General features: G+C 39.6%; 1 protein-coding gene across 1 annotated transcript in view; it reads right to left on the bottom strand.

The window, feature by feature from the left end:
• ALDH1L2 (aldehyde dehydrogenase 1 family member L2) overlaps nucleotides 1-19,565 on the bottom strand; it is a gene marked incomplete at its 5' end in the record, with an annotated part of 55,553 nt that overhangs the window by 13,032 nt on the left and 22,956 nt on the right. The window contains 8 exons of the mRNA XM_080810197.1: nucleotides 17-110; nucleotides 618-705; nucleotides 8,048-8,153; nucleotides 8,237-8,307; nucleotides 11,006-11,156; nucleotides 12,597-12,724; nucleotides 13,319-13,438; nucleotides 19,381-19,528. Of these exons, the coding sequence (XP_080666323.1) occupies nucleotides 17-110; nucleotides 618-705; nucleotides 8,048-8,153; nucleotides 8,237-8,307; nucleotides 11,006-11,156; nucleotides 12,597-12,724; nucleotides 13,319-13,438; nucleotides 19,381-19,528 (906 nt within the window). The remainder of the gene's footprint in view (nucleotides 1-16; nucleotides 111-617; nucleotides 706-8,047; nucleotides 8,154-8,236; nucleotides 8,308-11,005; nucleotides 11,157-12,596; nucleotides 12,725-13,318; nucleotides 13,439-19,380; nucleotides 19,529-19,565) is intronic.

Genomic DNA, 19,565 nt, shown 5'->3' with positions numbered 1-19,565 from the left:
ACATTAAAACCAATACCTCTTCATGATCTGTTTGCCAATAGCAGTGGACCCGGTGAAACCAAGTTTGCGGATATCAGGATGTTCAGAAAGGCGTTGCCCTGCTATGCCACCTGCAGAATTAGGGAAGAAAACATGAATTAAAGCATTACGCAAGACTTTATGGTACGAGTGGCTTTGAATTCACTGAAATGGATTTCCAAACTTTCTGAGTTTTGCATTTTCTCTATTAATTACAAACTTGACAAAAGTCTAGATGATGTCCTCCATGCAATTATCAGCCCCCCCCCCAAAGATGGGTAAGTCTTGGTTTTTCATCTTCCAGAGTAATTTAAGAGTTGAAACAGGCCTCATTATGGTAGTTTTACAATGTTGTACAATTTCTGCTCCTCTCACCCTACTCACCCATCATTATACTTCTACTTTAAGATTTTTAGCACAAGGCAAATACATTTATCCTAAAGTTAACTTTGGTGAACTGTATTTAGCTTTAATAACTTAACGTCAAGTTTTTATAACTGTAGTTATAAGTCAGGACAAGATTCCAGTGGGAAAAGAGCTACTCAGCTTCTCCTGGACCATTCATTAGTTGCAGCCAAGTGGGTCCTTAGATGGCTTACCTGAGCCTGGAATGATGTTGATTACCCCCTTCGGAAAGCCTGCTTTCACAGAGAGCTCAGCAAACTTCAAAGCAGTCAAGGGTGTGACCTGAGCAGAAGCAGCCCACAATTACCTTCTTCAGACCCTGTCTTGTCCTTTAGATCAGTACCCTGCTTTTCCCTTCTGGTTGCACTACGGTTCATTTTAATTTTTCTTGTATTCGGGCATAATTTCAGACTTACAGCAAAGTTGCAAAAATAGTACAAAGAATTCTTATATATCCATCGCCCGGATTTCTCAAATGTTAACATTTTGTTACATTTGCTTTATCCTCTTATCTCTTTATCTTTCTCTGAACTGTGTAAGAGTAAGATACAGACATGCCCCCTGACCTGTAAATAATTTTGGGTGCATTTTCTAAAAACAAACCATTTCTTGTATGATGTAACCACATACAATGATCAAAATCAGGATATTAACAACACATTAGAAAACCCAATTTACGGACATTCTGTTTTTACCAATTGTCCCAATAATGTGCATTGCAGAAAAAGGAAACCCAAGCTCATACGTTGCATTATCATGTCTGTAGTCTCCTTCAATCTGGGAGAGTTTCTGAGTTTTCTTTTATGTTTTGTTCATGACACTGACATTTTTGATAAGCACAGGCTAATAATTTTGGACAATGTCCCTTTGTCTGGATTTGGCTGCTATTTCCTCATGATTTAATTCCTCATGATTTAATTCCTCATGATTTAATTTAATTCCTCATGAATTAATTCCTCATGATTTAATTTAATAACACCAGTTCACGTGCAAGAACTTTGGCAAGAACACCCCAGGAGCGATGCTGAGTCCCTCAGGGCACCCTCTCAGAACACATGCTATCAAACAGCCCCAATATTGGAAATATTAATTTTGATCATTTGGTAAAGGGGGGGGGTAACCAGGTTTCATCACTGTGAGTTACTCTTTTATGCTTTGTAATCAATTAATATTTTAAGGCAGATACCTCAAAATTATTTAAATGTCCCATTACTCCTGCAACTTTCATCCTCTAGCGTTAGAATACATTGTTAATTCTTCCTGAATCAATTATTATGAGGAAGGCTGCCAGATGGTGATTTTCTATCATTCCTTCCACATGTATCAGTTGGCTTTCCACTCTAAGAGCTTTCCCTTCTCTTCAGTTAATTAACTAATTAATCCATGCGAACTCGTGAATTCTTACTTTATTCAATAGGTTACAACGTTTTACTATTGTTACTTCTGTGGTGTTCCAATTGTTCCAGATTTGGCTGATGGAAGACCCTTTAGGATGGCTGTTGTGTCTTTCTAACATGTCCCTACCATTCTTTGAGCATTTACATGCATTTTGCCTTAATAAGATGTTCCGAGCACATCTTGTATTTTTCCTGTTCCAGCTCTTTCTTCAAGGAACCTAGATTTCTTTCAGTGAAGAATGATATTTAACAATTATGATATAATGGGAAATATATATTTGGTCTTTGTCTCTGGTTCCTGGCACATAGTTTCTAAGACACTTGGAATCTCTCAGGTAAAAAGTGTCTTTTGTATACTTATGATGTGACTGGGAGCTGGGGGCTCTGAGGTAGTTTCAGGATGGACTCTGGTCACCAGAAAGACCCGGCCATGGTGAGAAGGTTGGAACCTTCGGCCTAACCCTGAGGAATTGGGAGTAGCTGGAGGTTGAGTTCAATCATCAAGGGCAATGATTTAATCAATATTGCCTGTGTAATTAAGCTTCCTTAAGGACGCCTAGCCCATGGGGTTCAGAGAGCTTCAGATGCTAAGGCATCCATGTTATGGGAGCTTGGTGTACCTGAACTCCACACAGACTGGGCTCCTATGTTTACGGGTCCTTCCAGACCTCATCCTATGTACCTTTTCACCTGACTGTTGATTTGGATCCTTTATAATAGAGTCATAGTAAATAAGGTACTTTCCTGAGTTCTGTGAGCCATTCTAGCAAATCCCACCTGAGGAGGGGGTCATAGAAACATCTGATTTACAGTGTCGGTCAGAAGTACAGGAGGGCCAGGACTCACAATTTGCATCGGCAGCGGAGGCAGTCTTGTGAGACTGACCAAGCCCTTCACTTATGGGGTTTGTACTAAAGCTCTGGTCAGTTAGTGCCACAATTGACTTGAATTGTAGGACACCTCATTGGTGCCCAGAGAGTTAGAGAATAGGTTGGAATGGGGGAGAGAACCCCAGACATTTGGTGTTGAGAGGGTTGTGAGTAAAAAAATTTCAGAGTTTTAGAAACCAAGATCTAGACACTATTGAAATGTTGCTTCTGCTCTCAGGAGACAGAGCTGGGGAAGGGTTGTACATGCGCTTATATACCCATACGTCTGTCTATCTGTCTGTCTATCTATCTTCCTACCTATCATGTATACCCACGTATACTTATATCCATTTCTTTATCCAGCTGTCTAAATATATTAAAACCCAAGAGTTGTCAAATATCGCCATCCAATATCTCTGAGTTCATTCAGTAATCTTTTCCCTTTTTCATGGTTGTAACTCTCTTCCCCAACAGTGAGAAACATGGCTTTCAATATCCACAGAACATTCACTGATTTGCTCAATTCAAAAATGTATAGAAAATAATTTAGGAATTATTAAGCCATGTCCTTATGAAGAGGAAGCTACTAACTAGAGTCCAATACTTGTTGGCAGCACTTTGGCCTTTAGTCTGAGAGCATTCAGTCCAAATGTTTGTCAAAAGTTACTTGGATTGGGGCACCTGGGTGGCTCAGTAGGTTAAAGCCTCTGCCTTTGGCTCACAGGTCATGATCCCAGGGTTCTAGGATCGAGCCCCGCATCGGGCTCTCTGCTCAGCAGGGAGCCTACTTCCTCCTCTCTCTATCTCTGCCTGCCTCTCTGCCTGCTTGTGATCTCTGTCTGTCAAATAAATAAATAAAATCTTAAAAAAAAAAGTTACTTGGATTAATGTTTCCTTGCTTTCTTCATTTGAAATATGGCTTAATTTGTCTTTATTTGTATTCAACTTTAGGGTTTTTGCCCCATCCGGGTTGATTATATTTCTTTTGTTTGTGGTCATTGTTGAGTACGGGAAACATGCTTTCAAGAGTGAGGAACATACAAAACGTACATTCAGAGAAGTGGTGTTCTCTACCTCTTTCCTTATATCCCTTCTACCCCGTCTCCCCATGGCCTATAGATAATCAACCTCATTAGTCTACAGTGTCTCCTTTCTGTTTCTTTTGCTCAAATGAACAGATACATATCTTCTTATCTTCCCTGCCCTCTTACACAAAGATGGCATAATACGATCTCATTTTTTAACATCTATTATGGCGATGCGTCACTCGGAAGCAAAATGAAAGTCATATTTTCACACTGTTAAAAACCAATACTGATTAAGTCTTAAATGAGCACTTTTTCAGTGGAGTCTCAATAAATGGGATGTGCAAGAAATTCCGTGGAGATGTGGAAAGAGAACAGTGGAACTTCTACGCACATATTTTAACTGATAAAGATGTGCAACAAGTCAAACATGACATTTATTATGTGGCTGGCTAATGATGCTCTCACTCCGTCTGCATGAAGGGCATAAGGTCATGGGTCATAAAGGCATGTCCTAAGGCAGAACAGGAGCTCACAAGGCCAAGGGAATGACAGTGATTTCTTCACTTGCTCATTTGCTATCAGGATATTGCCATGTGTTGAAGTTTATAGGCCTGGTTACGTGGATCTGCAGACTATATTTTTACTTTTACTAACCCAGCCTTCATTAAATGGACAGGTGGCTGATAAAGAAATCTCTACAGAAACTGCATAATAAAAATAATACTTCCAAGGCAACAAGCAAACAGCAAGAAAGAGGCAAGACTAACACTTTCCCCCACTTCTGGTAACAGGTCCACTGCAGTAACACTGTGAGATTTTCAAAATGGCAGTTTAGTTACACTTGATGAGAAATTGGTCTCAAACACTTGAAGTTATCAAGAAGATATCTGACACAGTGGTTTTACATCTGCTACTGTTACAGATGATCCTAGTGCAAAGTGTATATTATTATGCCTTGATACGAAATCATGATCAGAAAAACATTTGAAAACTAACTACCCTGAATTAATGATAGTTCTTTTCAAATAAGAACAAAAAATATTTTTATATCATTAATAAATACAATAAAACAAATTGTTTCATCTTCATCTCATCCCTTTTCATTTCTATTGGTTTTCTTCCATTTGGCTACTTAGTTCTCCCAGCAGGACTATTGGTTTAAATGATATCTGGGAAAGCAATTAGCAGTGTTCTGGGCAAGAGTAGGTCATTGCTCATGTTATTATTAGGTTTGATGAAGTAGTCAGGACCCGTCAGACCTGGACCAGTCTAGGCCATGGGAAAGAGCTTCCTGATTCAGACCTTCTGACAGTCACATAGGGACTTCATATGGGAAATGGTTGCTACCATCATCATGTAAATTCTGCAATAAAATAAAAAGATATCTAAAATAGAACAATAACAACTTTGGTTCTTTCATTTTCAGGATTTAAAGTATCATCAGTAATTAAACTGTCAGGGGTTTTTTTTAGATATTTTAAAATATTTTATTTATTTATTTGACACACACACAGAGAGAGAGAGAGAGAGCGAGCGAGCGCATGAGCAGGGGGTAGGGGCAGAGGCAGAGGGAGAAGCAGACTCCCTGCTGAGCAGGGAGTCTGATGTGGGGCTCCATCCCAGGACCCTGAGATCATGACCTGAGCCAAAGGCAGATGCTTAACTCACTGAGCCACCCGGGTGCCCTAGCTATCTATCCTTTAAAGACTTATTTATTTGAGAGAGAAAGAGCTTACATGTGCGAGGTGGGGGAGGAGGGCAGACAGGGGAGGTGGGAAAGCGGAGGGCGAGGGACAAGTAGACTCCTGCAGAATGCAGAGCACGACACGGGGCTTGATTTCAGGACCCTGTGATCATGACCTAAGCTGAAACCAAGAGTTAACGCCCAACTGACTATGCCACCCAGAAACCCCCCCCTCTCCACCAACACCTTTTCTTTCCTTTTAGAGAGAGAGAGAGGTAAGATCGTGGAGGGGAGGGCAGGGAGAGGGAGAGAAAATCTTAAGCAAACTCCATGGCAGGGCTCAATCTCACGACCCTGAGATCATGACCCGAGCAGAAGTCAAGAGTCAGATACTCAACTGACTGGGCCGCCCAGGTGTCCCACAAATATATGGGTCTTGTAACTAAGTGATGGTGCTATTAGAAACATTTCCTTTAAATACATGTGCATATGTGCATGATGTCATATTTACAGGGGTATTAACTATAGCATTGTTTATAATAGCAAAAGGGCAGGAAAATCTAAATATCCATTAATTAGGGATTGGTTAAATAAAATATGGTTTAGCTATACAAGGGAATATTATAGGACATTGTTTATTTACATAATGGAAATTGTTTAATAAAAAAGGAAGATTTTTTTCCTTTTGCTAAGTATGTATAGAATGCTACTATGATATTGTGTTGTAAAAACAACATTTACCCTCTTACCAAATTTTAAGTGTATGATATAATATTGTTAACTGCAGGCAAAATGATACACAGCAGATCTCTAGAACTTATTCTTGCATAATTGAAACTTTATACCTATTGACTGGCAATTTTCCATATCCCCCTCTCCCCTCTCTGTGATTTTTTTAATGGGTTAAAAAAATATTTATTGCATATTGTATTTTTATTGCATATTATATATATAAATTATTTGCATATGCACATATTTGTATATGCATAGAGTATCTCTGGAATTACCGAAGAAACTAATAAATAATAAACCATCCACCTCTCTGTACATTTCTATTTAGAAATTTTTTAATGTATAATTATTTTTTAAAATGAAAGTGTTTCTGACCAGTAAAACAAGATGCCTCTGGTCAGTATGACTAAGTAGCAATAACGAATGAAACTGTAATTTCTTAAGTTCTAAAAGAAGAAATAAAGGAGAGGTGACAGGTAATGTAACTCTTCTAGATTAGAGACTAAGTTTTCTCCAGGACATGTGCACCTTAGAATGTGTATGAATGTTCATTGTATACAGTCAATACTCTGTCAGGTATAAAGTTGGCCAACATATGCTTTTTTCTGAAAAGCTCCTGTAGCATTAAAAAAATTTTTGAGAACTCTATCATTGGAATTATTTTTATTAGTAATTATTATTTCCTTATTATCCACATGTACATATTCTTCCATAGTTGCCACAATTATGAACATTCTTTTGTATCCTTTTCCCTCATCTTCCCTATCTTTAAAATACTTTTAATAATTAAAATTTGAATGCCTATATAATAGTTTTTCTTTTGATGTCTCATTGTTACTCTAAATAAGTACCCAATTATTGGGCATTTGGCACTTTGCAAGAATTGAATTGGCTTGTAGAAATGCAGTGGATTCAATAGCCAAACTGTGGAAAGAGCCTAGATGTCCATCAACAGATGAATGGATAAAGAAGATGTGGTATATATACACAATGGAATACTATGCAGCCATCAAAAGACATGAAATCTTGCCATTTGCGACGACGTGGATGGAACTAGAGGGTATCATGCTTAGCGAAATAAGTCAATCGGAGAAAGACAACTATCATATGATCTCTTTGATATGAGGAAGTGGAGATGCAATGCCGGGGGGTTGGGGGGGAGGTAGGAAAAGAAAAAATGAAAAGATGGGATTGGGAGGGAGACAAACCATAAAAGACTCAATCTCAAGAAACAGACTGAGGGTTGCGGGGGGGGAGGGGGGACGGGAGAGGGTGGTGGGGAAATGGACATTGGGGAGGGTATGGGCTATGATGAGTGCTGTGAAATGTGTAAACCTGACGATTCACAGACCTGTACCCCTGGGGATAAAAATACATTATATGTTTATTAAAATAAAAAATTAAAAAAAAAAAAAAGAAATGCAGTGGATTTCACCAGAGCATCCTATGCTTGCTTCCCTTGTCATGGAAATTTAAATTGTGGGATATCTATGGGGTGCATTAGGCAACTATTAAAAAAAGAACATTTAATATGAAAAGGTGCCTATGATATCTTTAAAGATGTCATAATATACAAGCCTGTTTGTTTTTAAAGACATAACGTTTGGGGCGCCTGGGTGGTTCAGTGGGTAGAGCCTCTGCCTTCAGCTCAGGTCATGATCCCAGGGTGCTGGGATCAAGTCCCGCATTGGGCTCTCTGCTCACTAGGGAGCCTGCTTCCTCCTCCCTCTGTCTCTCTCTGCCTGCCTCTCTGCCTACTTGTGATCTCTCTCTGTCAGATAAATAAGTAAATAAATAAATCTTTAAAAGAAAAAACCAAAAAAAAAAAAAAGACATAACGTTTATAAATGCGTGTCTCTGTTTTCAAGTGGATAGGTGAGAAGGAGATCCTGCTCCCGGCCCCTTGCATCTCACCTGCGCTGGCTTGAGCACTAAGGTATTGCCTGCTGCCAAGCATGCCGCGCTTTTCCATGCCAGCATCATCAGCGGGTAATTCCAGGGTATGATAATGGCACAGACGCTGCAGGGGTAGAAAGACAGCATCCTTAGTCGTCTCCAACCAACAAAACTCACACCGGTCACCCAAGGCTCTCCTTGTCTTACCCAAGTGGCTCCTTCTTGGTGAAGGTGAGATTGCGATTTGGACGGGCCTGGTTGATTGGAATGGTAGAACCCTAAAAAGTAAAAAAAAAAAAAAGGGGGGGTGATTTCTATTTTACTAATTCAAATGAGTAAATCTAATCTCAAGGAATTCATTTTCTCCCCACCTGTCTTAACTTTTCTTAGCTGGTATGAAAAGGCAGTATTTAATTTACAAGAAATACATCCACCCCAAGAAAAGGAACTGCTATTTCTTTCTGGAGGGAAGTAAGACACAGGAGAATAAACATAATTATATCTATCTATCTATCTCTAAATACTAAACATAGTTCTTTTTCTTAAGATTTTATTTATTTGTTTGAGAGAGAGAGAGAGAGCATGAGGTTGGGGGGAAGGGACAGAGGGAGAGGGAAAAGCAGACTCCCCGCTGAGCAGGAAGCCAGCCATGGGACTCGATGCCAGGATCCCGAGATCATGATCTGCCGAAGGCAGACACCCAGCTGAATGAGCCACCCAGGTACTCCTATATACCAAACATAACTCTAATTTAATTACCTCTGTTCCTAATTTCTTGACATGGCAGAGAATGTTAACTGCCTGCCCAGTATCCATTCTTCCCTCTGCCCTTAGTAACAGAAACCCTATATTAATAATGGTAACAGCCATGTGCCCAGATAAAATTCTGTTTCCCAGTTTCCAGGGCAGGCAGGGATGGCCAATGGAAGATATAATAAGCACAAGGCATTGGAAAGGGAACACTCTTTACAGTAGGCTGACTCACTCTGCCCCGTGCTCTTTTACCATAAACCCCCACACTCTCTTGGGCCTTCTTTCTGCTCAGAACATCCCTGAAATGGCTGGTAAGTGCAGCGCTTATCAGGAGACCATGACACAGCCTTGAGGGCAGTGGTCACCGGTATTAAGGATTGTCTGGCAGGAAGAGAGGAAAACTATGCGTCATATACCAGCGCTGACTACTTACTTTGTGCTCCTTGAAAATGAGGTAAAAACAAAGTCCTGCTTGAGTTTCTGTTACGTGCAGCCAGACTTAATCCCAGCTAATTCACAACGGTAGTCTTTAAATGAAGCTATTCATTTGTTCGGCCACAGAAAAGAATATTGCTGTTACTAATTACATGTGTCCGTCTCTTATCCGAAATCCTTAGGGTCAAGTGTGTTTTGGGATTCAGAATGATTTGGACGATGGAAATGTAATATAACACATATACCTTACGTTATATTATCTGTGACTTCCAGTAGGGTCTGGAGCAGCCCCTCATAATCCAACTTATGATTATTGGAATATTTATTTAGCGAAACATATGGATATTCCCTCTAAGTGATAGAAACACAAATTATCAACAGATTCATGTGGGTTCAGGTCAGTTCTTGGCAACAAATGAGTCTGAATCACCCCAAACCAATTAATGTTCAGGTTTGGAGCTCTTTGGATTTCATGATTGAGGGTAAGGGTTGGACCTGACCCACCACTACTAAATACTTAATATGTATGACTTTGTGACTGAAGAATCATAAAACCCATGTTCAAGTGCAAGCCTTCATCTGCTGCAAACTTGATGCTAAGACTCACTACATAACATGCAGGGTTTGTATTAGTGTGAGCATTGTATGGAAGGAGAAAGTAAGGTTTAGAGAAATAAAATAACTTAACGACATTAGCTGGTAAGTGGCAAAGCTGACACTTGGACCCAGGTCTCTCTGACTGTATATATTAACAGTGGTGACAGCAACTTGTCCAAATAAAATATTGTTTCCCAGTCTTCTTAGTAGACATAGAAGGCCAATGGGAGACAAGCACAAGGGATTGCTTTTTAAAGCTCCTTTGTCTCTCTCTCCCTGCCCCACTTCCTCTTCTTTGCTGGGAGGGTGGCTGTGAACGGGTGCCACTGTGGTTACCATGAATCTATGAGCAGCATACATGCTTCTCTTTGTTATGAATCTTTCCTTTAACTCTTATATCCCCAGTTCTGAGGTCAAGTGTAGTTGCCACTTACCATCATACATGTTCTATTCACTTTCTTTTTTTTTTTAAGTTTTTTATTTATTTATTTGACGAGAGAGAGAGATCACAAGTAGGCAGAGAGGCAGGCAGAGAGAGAGAGAGGAAAGCAGGCTCCCTGCTGGGCAGAGAGAGAGAGAGGAAAGCAGGATCCCTGCTGAGCAGAGAGCCAATGCAGGGCTCCATCCCAGGACCCTGAGACCATGACCTGAGCCGAAGGCAGACGCTTAACCAACTGAGCCACCCAGGTGCCCTCCTATTTACTTTCTTATAGTAAGAAGGGAAATGAAATTTTTGTTGTACTAAATCTTAGAAAATTATTTTTCTTATACCCAGCTGACTTAGACCACGTACGTTGGCTCTCTGGCTTCTGTTGGCATTTGAGTTTTCAATCTCTCCCTGACACCCTCTTTCTAGAAGACTGTGAGATGCCTTTAGAGATGTGAAAGTATAAAAAACATAATTAAACTTTGTTTCAGAAAATATTGAGTTCAAATCCTAGGTTCTATGGTTTACTTACTAACAATGTGACCGTAAACAAGTCACTCATTGTTCTCAAGCATCTGTTTCCTTACCTGCACTAAGGGATAACAGCTATCTACCTACCATAGACGATTGTTAGAAGGATGAGATGAGAAAACCCAGTAGGTGGTTCTAAAACAGTTCATAAAACAGCCTTTATGAATGACTAAATGTTTGGCCCTTTTCCTTTTGGAATGATCTCCACAGCAACAGATAATCTTTGTGCTTACCTGAATCTTGTCACACCAGCCAGCAAAGTATCTGAATGTTTGCACAGACATTCCGATGTGAGTCTTCAGAGCCAGGGTGTAGACAGCACCCGAATCAAGGGCTTCAATGGTTGCCAACTCTTCTTGGTTCTCTTCCAGTAGGTCTGCAAGTCTGTATGGTCAGGAAAAGAAATTCATTCAACAAATACTGACTGAGCTCCTACTAGGTACCAGGCACCCTCCTAAGGGCTGAGAATTCAGAGGTGAGCACACATGCACGAGGTCTCTGTCCTCATGGTGAATATGGTCCGGCAGGGAAGACATTAAACAAATCATCTCATAAATAATTTGTTTCAAGAGTTACAAAAAAGAAGAAGTGTGGGAACCCTGTACCATTTGCCCCATACACGTGTAAGAAGTAGAACAGTGACTGAGGCACAGTAATGAAAGGAGATCGATGACAGAAAACAGTGGGAATGTGGCCAGTTCTTGGATACACAGGGAGATGTTAGCGAGTACAACCCATGAGAATCCATGAACACGAGGATTTCTGGTTGGTACGGGAATGTTTCCAGCACTAACTGATGAGGACTAGATAGATAAATACATGGGGTGAATTAGAGACGCCACAATAGATGTCTGTCAGGTGTCTAGATTCTGGGGCAAGATAAGTCAAGGATTGTCTAATGGCTCTGAGTCAAAATTCATTTGTGCTCCCCTCAACCATTGGTTTTCTTTTCATCCTTCAGTGGTTCTCTGAGTTGTTCCTGTTGGACCATTCTAAAGTTGGGGTCGAAAGCCCCCTCCCTCAGGGTTTCTTCCAGATCCTACTAAGGTCAGCGATTTGGCTCTGGGTAAGGAGAAAAGTGAGTTTATGCTCGCATCTAATCAATCTTGGCATACTCGGTTACTGATTTATAAAACGCTTTTCAGGCCTTAGTACTTTTCCTTCTCACTCCTACTCCCTAGAGGTCAAGCAGATTTGAAATTTGTCTTTGAAAACAATAAAAGTGCTACATATTCCCTATTTGCTGTTCTGTACCCAATCTCCACACCGCTCTGTGCCTGGGAGGATGACCTTTATAGATTCCATCCCCTGGATCCCATGCTCTGTCACTGGGCTTGACTAGTGGGAAGCCAGTGGGCAGTATCCTCAGGGAGAGAAAGTGATCAGGGATTCCATTCCTCAGCTCCCTCACAGATGGGCTGTTGTTCAGCCGCTGCTGGGTCCCTCCACCAAAAACCACTGGAGTGTGGTCTTCCACGGCTACAGATCTTGCCAGGTTCCAGCAATAGCCCCTTCCTCTGTCCCAGACCTTAGAGTACGAATAGCTCCCTCCTGTTGCTGCCCCTAACTGGGTACTTCATCACCCCTCGAACTTGCCCACATCTTTTAAATGGTTCTTTACTGAACTTTTCTGCCTACTGGAACCCTGACTGTTACAAACGATAATACAAAAATCAGGAACTCACATATATGGAACTTTATATGATGTGTGTAACAGAAGGCATATAGTAGGTACATATGAGAATATTTGGGTGGAATTTTAAAAATCTTGGCAATGTTAGCCAATATCCCAAGATAGCAGATCTGTGTTTTTAAAAACCACACCTGTACATCAATCTTCCTCTTTCTCTTGCATTCATTCTTCCCCATTCACCTTTTTCAAAGGCATCTTTTGCAGCTGCTACTGCTTTATCGACATCCACCAAAGAAGCGTAGGCTACTTTGCATATTGTCTGTTTCAAGATAAAAATAGGGTAATAAGTCATTTATTTAGAGATATATAAATATGCCTCTTAAAATTAATATCATATTAATAGGAAAAATAGGGTGTTATTTATAAAATCCAAAGAATTAATGATGGAAAATCAATACACTCAGTAATATAGTAAAGACAAATTTTAACACAGAAATTGTTAGCCTGAAATTTGGGACTCCTCATGTCACACTACACTGTGGAAAGGCACATTTAGGAAGACTATGTCTGTTTCTTCTGGTGCTTAGGGAAGCTGAATTTCTTGCCACGAGCTTGCGGAGTCTGAAAACTCTTTTCTGCATATAGTTTTATTGAGGGTGTGCCTCTGATGTGTCTAGGTATAGTTATCTGTCTAAATTCAGCATAAATAGTCACTCAATAAAATAGGTTATTATAGCTCGCAACCAGTACCAGAATTGAAGTTGAAAGAAATACACAGAGAGCCTTTAGAGTAAGTGCTCAGAGAGGCAAAGTGATAGGATAAAGCAACTTCTTAAGACTGTCAATTTTAAAACTGTGCATAAATTAAAAATTCGTGACCAGAGGTCACTGCACACACTAAGGAATTACTCACAGATCCGTCTGTTGGGTTGATAGTATCATAGGTCTTTCCGTCATCAGCATCTGTGAACTGTCCATTTATGAAACACTGATACGGCATTTTCACTGTCATTTCATTGACCTCCTTCGAAACCTAAGATAGAGAATTATATTCATAGATTCAGTGGATTTCTCTGCTTATCCATTTGATGCCAAATAGCAATAAAGAAGTTTACTCACTAATACAGCAGATGTTATGTCGATAGGATTTCAGTTCCTACTCTCCAGAAGAGATGGGCATATGTAAGATTTGGGCCTCATGATGCTCAGATTGGCCACTGAGCCAGGAGGCTACCATCTCTGATGACCAAAGTGCCCTAGGTTCAGTCTTAAAAATACCGCAGATTTTCTTCCTTACGCGAATTAGAGAACGCAAAAGACCTTCAGATAATGGAAACATCACCATCTAGTGGCAACATCTATGGAGCACAGCCATTGCTTTCATTTGAATCCTTGAAATTGCCCTTGTGGATTAAGTTTCCTTTTAGAATGGTGCCATTTTAAGTTTTGTTTCCTTAAGTTCCTCCTCATTCTTCACTTTCTCTCTCTCTTACAAATGTGTTGCCTTAATTTTATTCTCGACCGTTCCCTAGCAAATGAACTTAAATTAGTCCATTAACTACTATGAGCTTCAGTTTTTTCAACGGTGCAAAGGGGAGGGGTGCCTGGGTGGCTCAGTGGACTAAGGGACTGACTCTTGATTTTGGCTCAGGTCATGATCTCAGGACTGTGAGATCAGGCCCGGTGGGAACCCCACTTAGCAGGGAATCAGCTTGAGATTCTCTCCATCTTCCCCCAACCTGCACGTGTGCACTTTCTCTCTGTTCTCTCTCTAAAACAAATAAATAAAATCTTCAAAAAAATTAAAAGGGGATAATGGTAACTGCTATGTACATTTATGAGGAATAACTGAAAAAACATGTAAAAGAGCATTATTAGAATAAAATTTCATAACAATGAGAGATATAAAAAGTAAATATAATGATTTTCAAACAATCTCACGTAGAGAAATTGATAATACTTAAAGAAGAAATTAAAAAATATCAAGATGGTATCTACTCTTATCCCACAGATAAGAAATATTTCTGTGAAAAATTTCCATTGTGTTTATATAGGATATAACAAAGGAATCTTCATCTGACTTGATGCGTCTAGTCTCTGCATATAGTTCACTTCTGTAAAGTCATCATTCTGGAACTATGTTAAGGGTCTTACATGTATAGTCTTTTTTTTTTTTTTTAAGATTTTATTTATTTATTTGGCAGAGAGGGACAGAGAGAGCAAACACAAGCAGGGAGTGGCAGGCAGAGTAAGAGGGAGAAGCAGGTTTCCCGTAGAGCAGGGAGCCTGACTTGATCCCAGGACCCTGGGATCACGATCCGAGCTGTAGACAGATGCTTAACTGACTGAGCCACCCAGGCGCCCCTTATAGATATTATCTAATTTGATTCTCCCAACTACTCTGAGAGGTAGATATTATTATTGTCCCATCCAATATGAGGAAACCAAGGCTTAGAGAAGTGAAGTAACTTGCCACAGGTCATACAGCTGGTAAGCAATGCTGCGTGGATTCACCGTTAGGTGGGTCTGACACCAAATTCATGTTCTTAACCAGAGGATGCTTAACTGCTTCCCAAATTTACCTAAATTTTATTAAAAACACATGGGTGAATTATTTCTGGAATAGACTAGAGACCACTAAAAATCTGCTCCTTCATAAAAGCCACAAGAACATTAGAAACTATTGTCAAAATCATGTTTCTTAAGACTCTGGAAATTAACCAAAAGCTTGAAAGAATCAATTTATTCAAGAAAAACAGCTGAATCTCTGTAAGCACAGTGAGTTCTATGGTGTATTAATTGCCTTACTCTTTCCTATCTCTTTCTTGACAGCTCTGCAGTAGCTTGAAAACCAAAATCCTTACAACCACGGTGGCTATGAAAACCAGCAGTCTGTTAGTCACCAGAGGGGGACAAATGGTGCCCAGAAGCTCCCCAGAGGTCTTATCTCCACAGAGCTTTCCAATGTCAAGCTCTATACTCCATGATTGTCTTTATGTGACCTGACCCAGAGCTTGCTCTGCACAAACTACCTGAGTCCTTCAGTAAAGGCTCAGAGACTTACCAGTTCCAGAAATTTAAGGAAATTGATGTCTGATTATTAGCTGATGACTAAGTTAGCACTAAGTAGAGACTTTGGTGATGGCAAACAACAAAGGATACAGGCTTTACAGGATTAGTCTGAGAAAGTCCCTAAACAAAGAAAAGGCAACAACAATAATCCCTGGGAAAGGAGGGGTCTTATTTCCAGAGTTGCCACATTCTGTTATTTAAAATGGCTGGTTTTTGACAAAAGATCACAAGATAGATGAAGAAACATGAAAGAATAAAGAGTGGTCAATACATAGGACAAACAACAGCCAATAGAAACCATCCTGGAAAAGACCTAGATGCTGGATTTATCAGAGAAAGATTTTAAATAAGTTTTTACAAATATGTTCAAATAACGAAAGGAAACTATGTCTAAAAAATTAAAGGAATTGAAAGAACAATCCCTTACCAAATAGAGAATATGAATAAAGAGATAAGAATTCTTAAAAAAAAGAACCAAAGAGAAATACTGGAGCTGGAAAGTGCAATAACTAACATTTTTTTAAAAATTCACTATAGGGGTTTAGCAGTAGAGTCAAGCAAGCAGAACAAAGACCTAGCAAACTGGACAATAGGTTGATAGAGATTATCCAGTCTGAAAACAGGAAGACAAAAGAAGGCCTATGGGACACCACTGAATGTACCAACACATGCGTAAAGGGAGTTCCAGAAGGAGAGGAGAGGAGGATAGAGGCAGAAGAATATTTGAAGAAATAATGAATGAAAATGTCTCAACTTTGATGAAGAACATTAAGCCATACATCCAAGAAGTTCAGGCAGGATGAACTCAAAGTGATCCATTTTAGAAACATAATGAAATGGTCAAACGCCAAAGATAACGAGGGAATCTTGAAAGCAGCAGGAGAGAAGCAACCTGTCACATAAAGTTGATCCTTAATAAAATTAACAGATGATTAATGCTCAGAAACCATGGAGGCCAGAAGGCAATAGGATGGCATATCTAAAGTGCCAAAAGAAAAAGACTACCAACCAACAATTCCATAGACAGCAAAAACACCCTTCAAAAACAAAGGAGAAATTAAGTCATTCCCAGATGAACAAAGACTGAGAGAATTCACTGCTAACACACTGCTCTTCAGAAAGTACTAGAAGGGGTCCCTCAGGGTAACATGAAAGGATCCTACACAGTACTTGAATCCACATGAAGAAATAGAGCACACTGATAAAAGTAAATATATGTCAGTATACATGTATTTTTGTTTTTAACTCTTCTCCTATCTGATTTAAAAGACAACTGCATAAAGCAATAATTATAAAACTATGTTGGTGGCCTTACAATATACAGAGATGTAATTTGTATGGCAATTATATCACAAATGTGGGGGTGGGGAGCAGAACTAAATTACAACAAAGTTTTTCTTTACTATTGTTATTAGGTTGACCTTAAATCTGAACCGGAAATGTTTTAAACAAAAATGTTCCTTGTACTCCTCAAGGCAACCACTAAGAAACTAACTAAAATATAGTCAAAGAAACAGTAAGGGACTAAAATGTCATATTAGACTATATTTAATATGAACAAAATGGAGGGAAAGAAAAATAGAAAAGCAAAAAGGGCAAGACAAGACATACACAGGCCTCCCTCAGACACAGCAAGTTCAGTTCCAGACTATTGCAATAAAGAGAATATTGCAATAAAGTGAGTCAAATGAATTTCTTGGTGTCCCAGTGCATATAAAAGCCATGTTTACACTATACTGTAGTTTATTAAGTACGTAATAGCATTATGTCTAAAAAATCAATGTCTATGCTTTAATTCAAAATACTTCAGCAATAGGGGCACCTGGGTGTCTTAGTCAGTTAAGCGTCTGCCTCTGACTCAGGTCATGATCTTAGGGTCCTGGGATTGAGCCCCATATGCGGCTCCCTGCTCCCTCTCCCTCTGTTGTTCCCCCCACTTGGGCTCTCTCACTCGCTCTCTCTCTCTCTCTCTCAAATAAATAAATAAATAAATAAGAAAGTATGTAAATAAGTAAGTACACAAATAAATAAATAACATGTTTAAAAAGTACTTTATCGGGGCACATGGGTGGCTCGGTGGGTTAAAGCCTCTGCCTTTGGCTCAGATCATGATCCCAGAATTGTGGGATCAAGCCCCACATTGGGGTCTCTGCTCAGTGGGGAGCCTGCTTCCCCCTCTCTCTCTGCTTGCTTCTCTGTCCACTTGTGATCTCTGTCAAATAAATAAATAAAATCTTTTTTTAAAAAAGTACTTTATCAACTGTACTTCAATTAAAAAATATTTTATTGCAAAAAAAGTAACCATCATCTGAGCTTTCAGTGGGTCATGATTACTGATCACAGATTAACACTGATCGCAAACTCTAACAAATATAATAGCAATGAAAAAGTTCGAAATATTGTGGGAATTACCAGAATGTGATATAGAGACAAGGCATGAGCAAATGCTGTTGGAAAGAGGGTGCCAGTAGAGTTACTCGATGCATGGCTGCCACCAACATTTAATTTGTGGAAAATGTACTACCTGTGAAGCACAGTAAAGCAAAAAGCAATAAAGCAAAGTATTTGTAGTGACAGTGGAGAAAAAGAAATACATTTACCTTAATCAAATAAAAAACTTGTGTGTGTCAAAGGACACTGACAAAAAAGTGAAAAAAATAAAAGCCCACAGAATGGGAGAAAATATTTACAAATCATATACCTGATTAAGCTCTAGTATCCAAAGTATACAAAAGCCCCTTACAACTCAACATTAAACAGACACAATCAGAAAAATCCCAATTAGAAAACGAGTAAAGGATTTGGATGGACATTTTCCCAAAGAAGATATATAAATGACCAATAAGCACGTGAAAAGGGGCTTGTCATTAGTCATCAGGGAAATATAAGTGAAAGCTACGATGAGATGCCATTTCATACCTACAGCTAAAATAGGAAAGGAAGACAATAGCAAATATTGGCAAGGACATGGTTAAATTAGAACCTTTCTATATTGCTAGTGGGATTGTGAAATGGTGTAGCCACTCTGGCAAAGAGCTTGGTAGTTCTCCCAAAAGTTAAACAGAGTTACCATACGACTCATCAGTTGTACTCCTAGGTATACACCCCAGGGAACAGAAAACAAGTGTTCACACAAAAACATGAATTTTCATAGCAGCATTATTTATAATAGCCAAACATGAAAACAACCCAAATGTCCATTCAATGAGAGATGGTATATCCATACCACAGGATACTATCCAGCCAGAAGAAGGAGTGACGTACACAACACACACGACAACATAGATGAACCTTGACCACATGGTGCTCAAGTGAAAGGAGCCAATCACAAATTATGTGATTCCATGTATAGGAAATATCTACAAGAGGCAAATCCTTGGAGACAAAAAGGAGATCAGTGGTTTCTGGGGGCCAAGGGTGGGGGGGAGAGAACAGAGGATGACTATCAGTGGATTCAGGATTCCTTTATGGGGTGATACAAATGTTCCATAATCAGATAGACGTGATGACCCTGAACCACTGAACTGTACATTGTAAAGGGTGAATTTGGGGGTGCCTGGATGGCTCAGTTGGCCTACTCTTGATTTCAGTTCAGGTCACGATCTCAGGGTCCTGGGATTGAGCCCCGGGTCAGGCTCCGCACTCTGCGGGGTGTCTGCTTGAGATTCTCTCTCTCCCTCTCCCTATGCCCCTCCTCCTGCTCACTCACTCTCTTTTTCTCTAAAATAAATAAATATTTAAAAAAATTCAAGGGTGAATTTTATAGTGTCTGAATTTTATCTCAATAAAATACCTAACTCAAAAAGGTCATACATGTAAAAACAAATGAACAAAAGGCATAGCCTTTCCTTATAGCTTTTGAGTCTTAGTGATGGAGATTTCAGGCAGCACAGAGAAACTTACATAATCCACCACTAGCTCCACTTCTTGATCTTCTCCTCTCAGTTTCCTCACAACTCTTTGGATGAAGTCTGCAAACTTGGTGGCCATGTAGACATCTTCGTTCTGTAGCTGAAGCCCACCACACTTCTGTCTGATCTCTTCAACCAGCCTTAAAGTTAAGAAGCAACTCACATTACTCACATTTT

Source organism: Martes martes, assembly GCF_963455335.1.
Source record: "Martes martes genome assembly, chromosome: 8".
Classification (NCBI taxonomy): domain Eukaryota; kingdom Metazoa; phylum Chordata; class Mammalia; order Carnivora; family Mustelidae; genus Martes; species Martes martes.
This window is presented reverse-complemented; position numbering and strand designations above follow the sequence as displayed.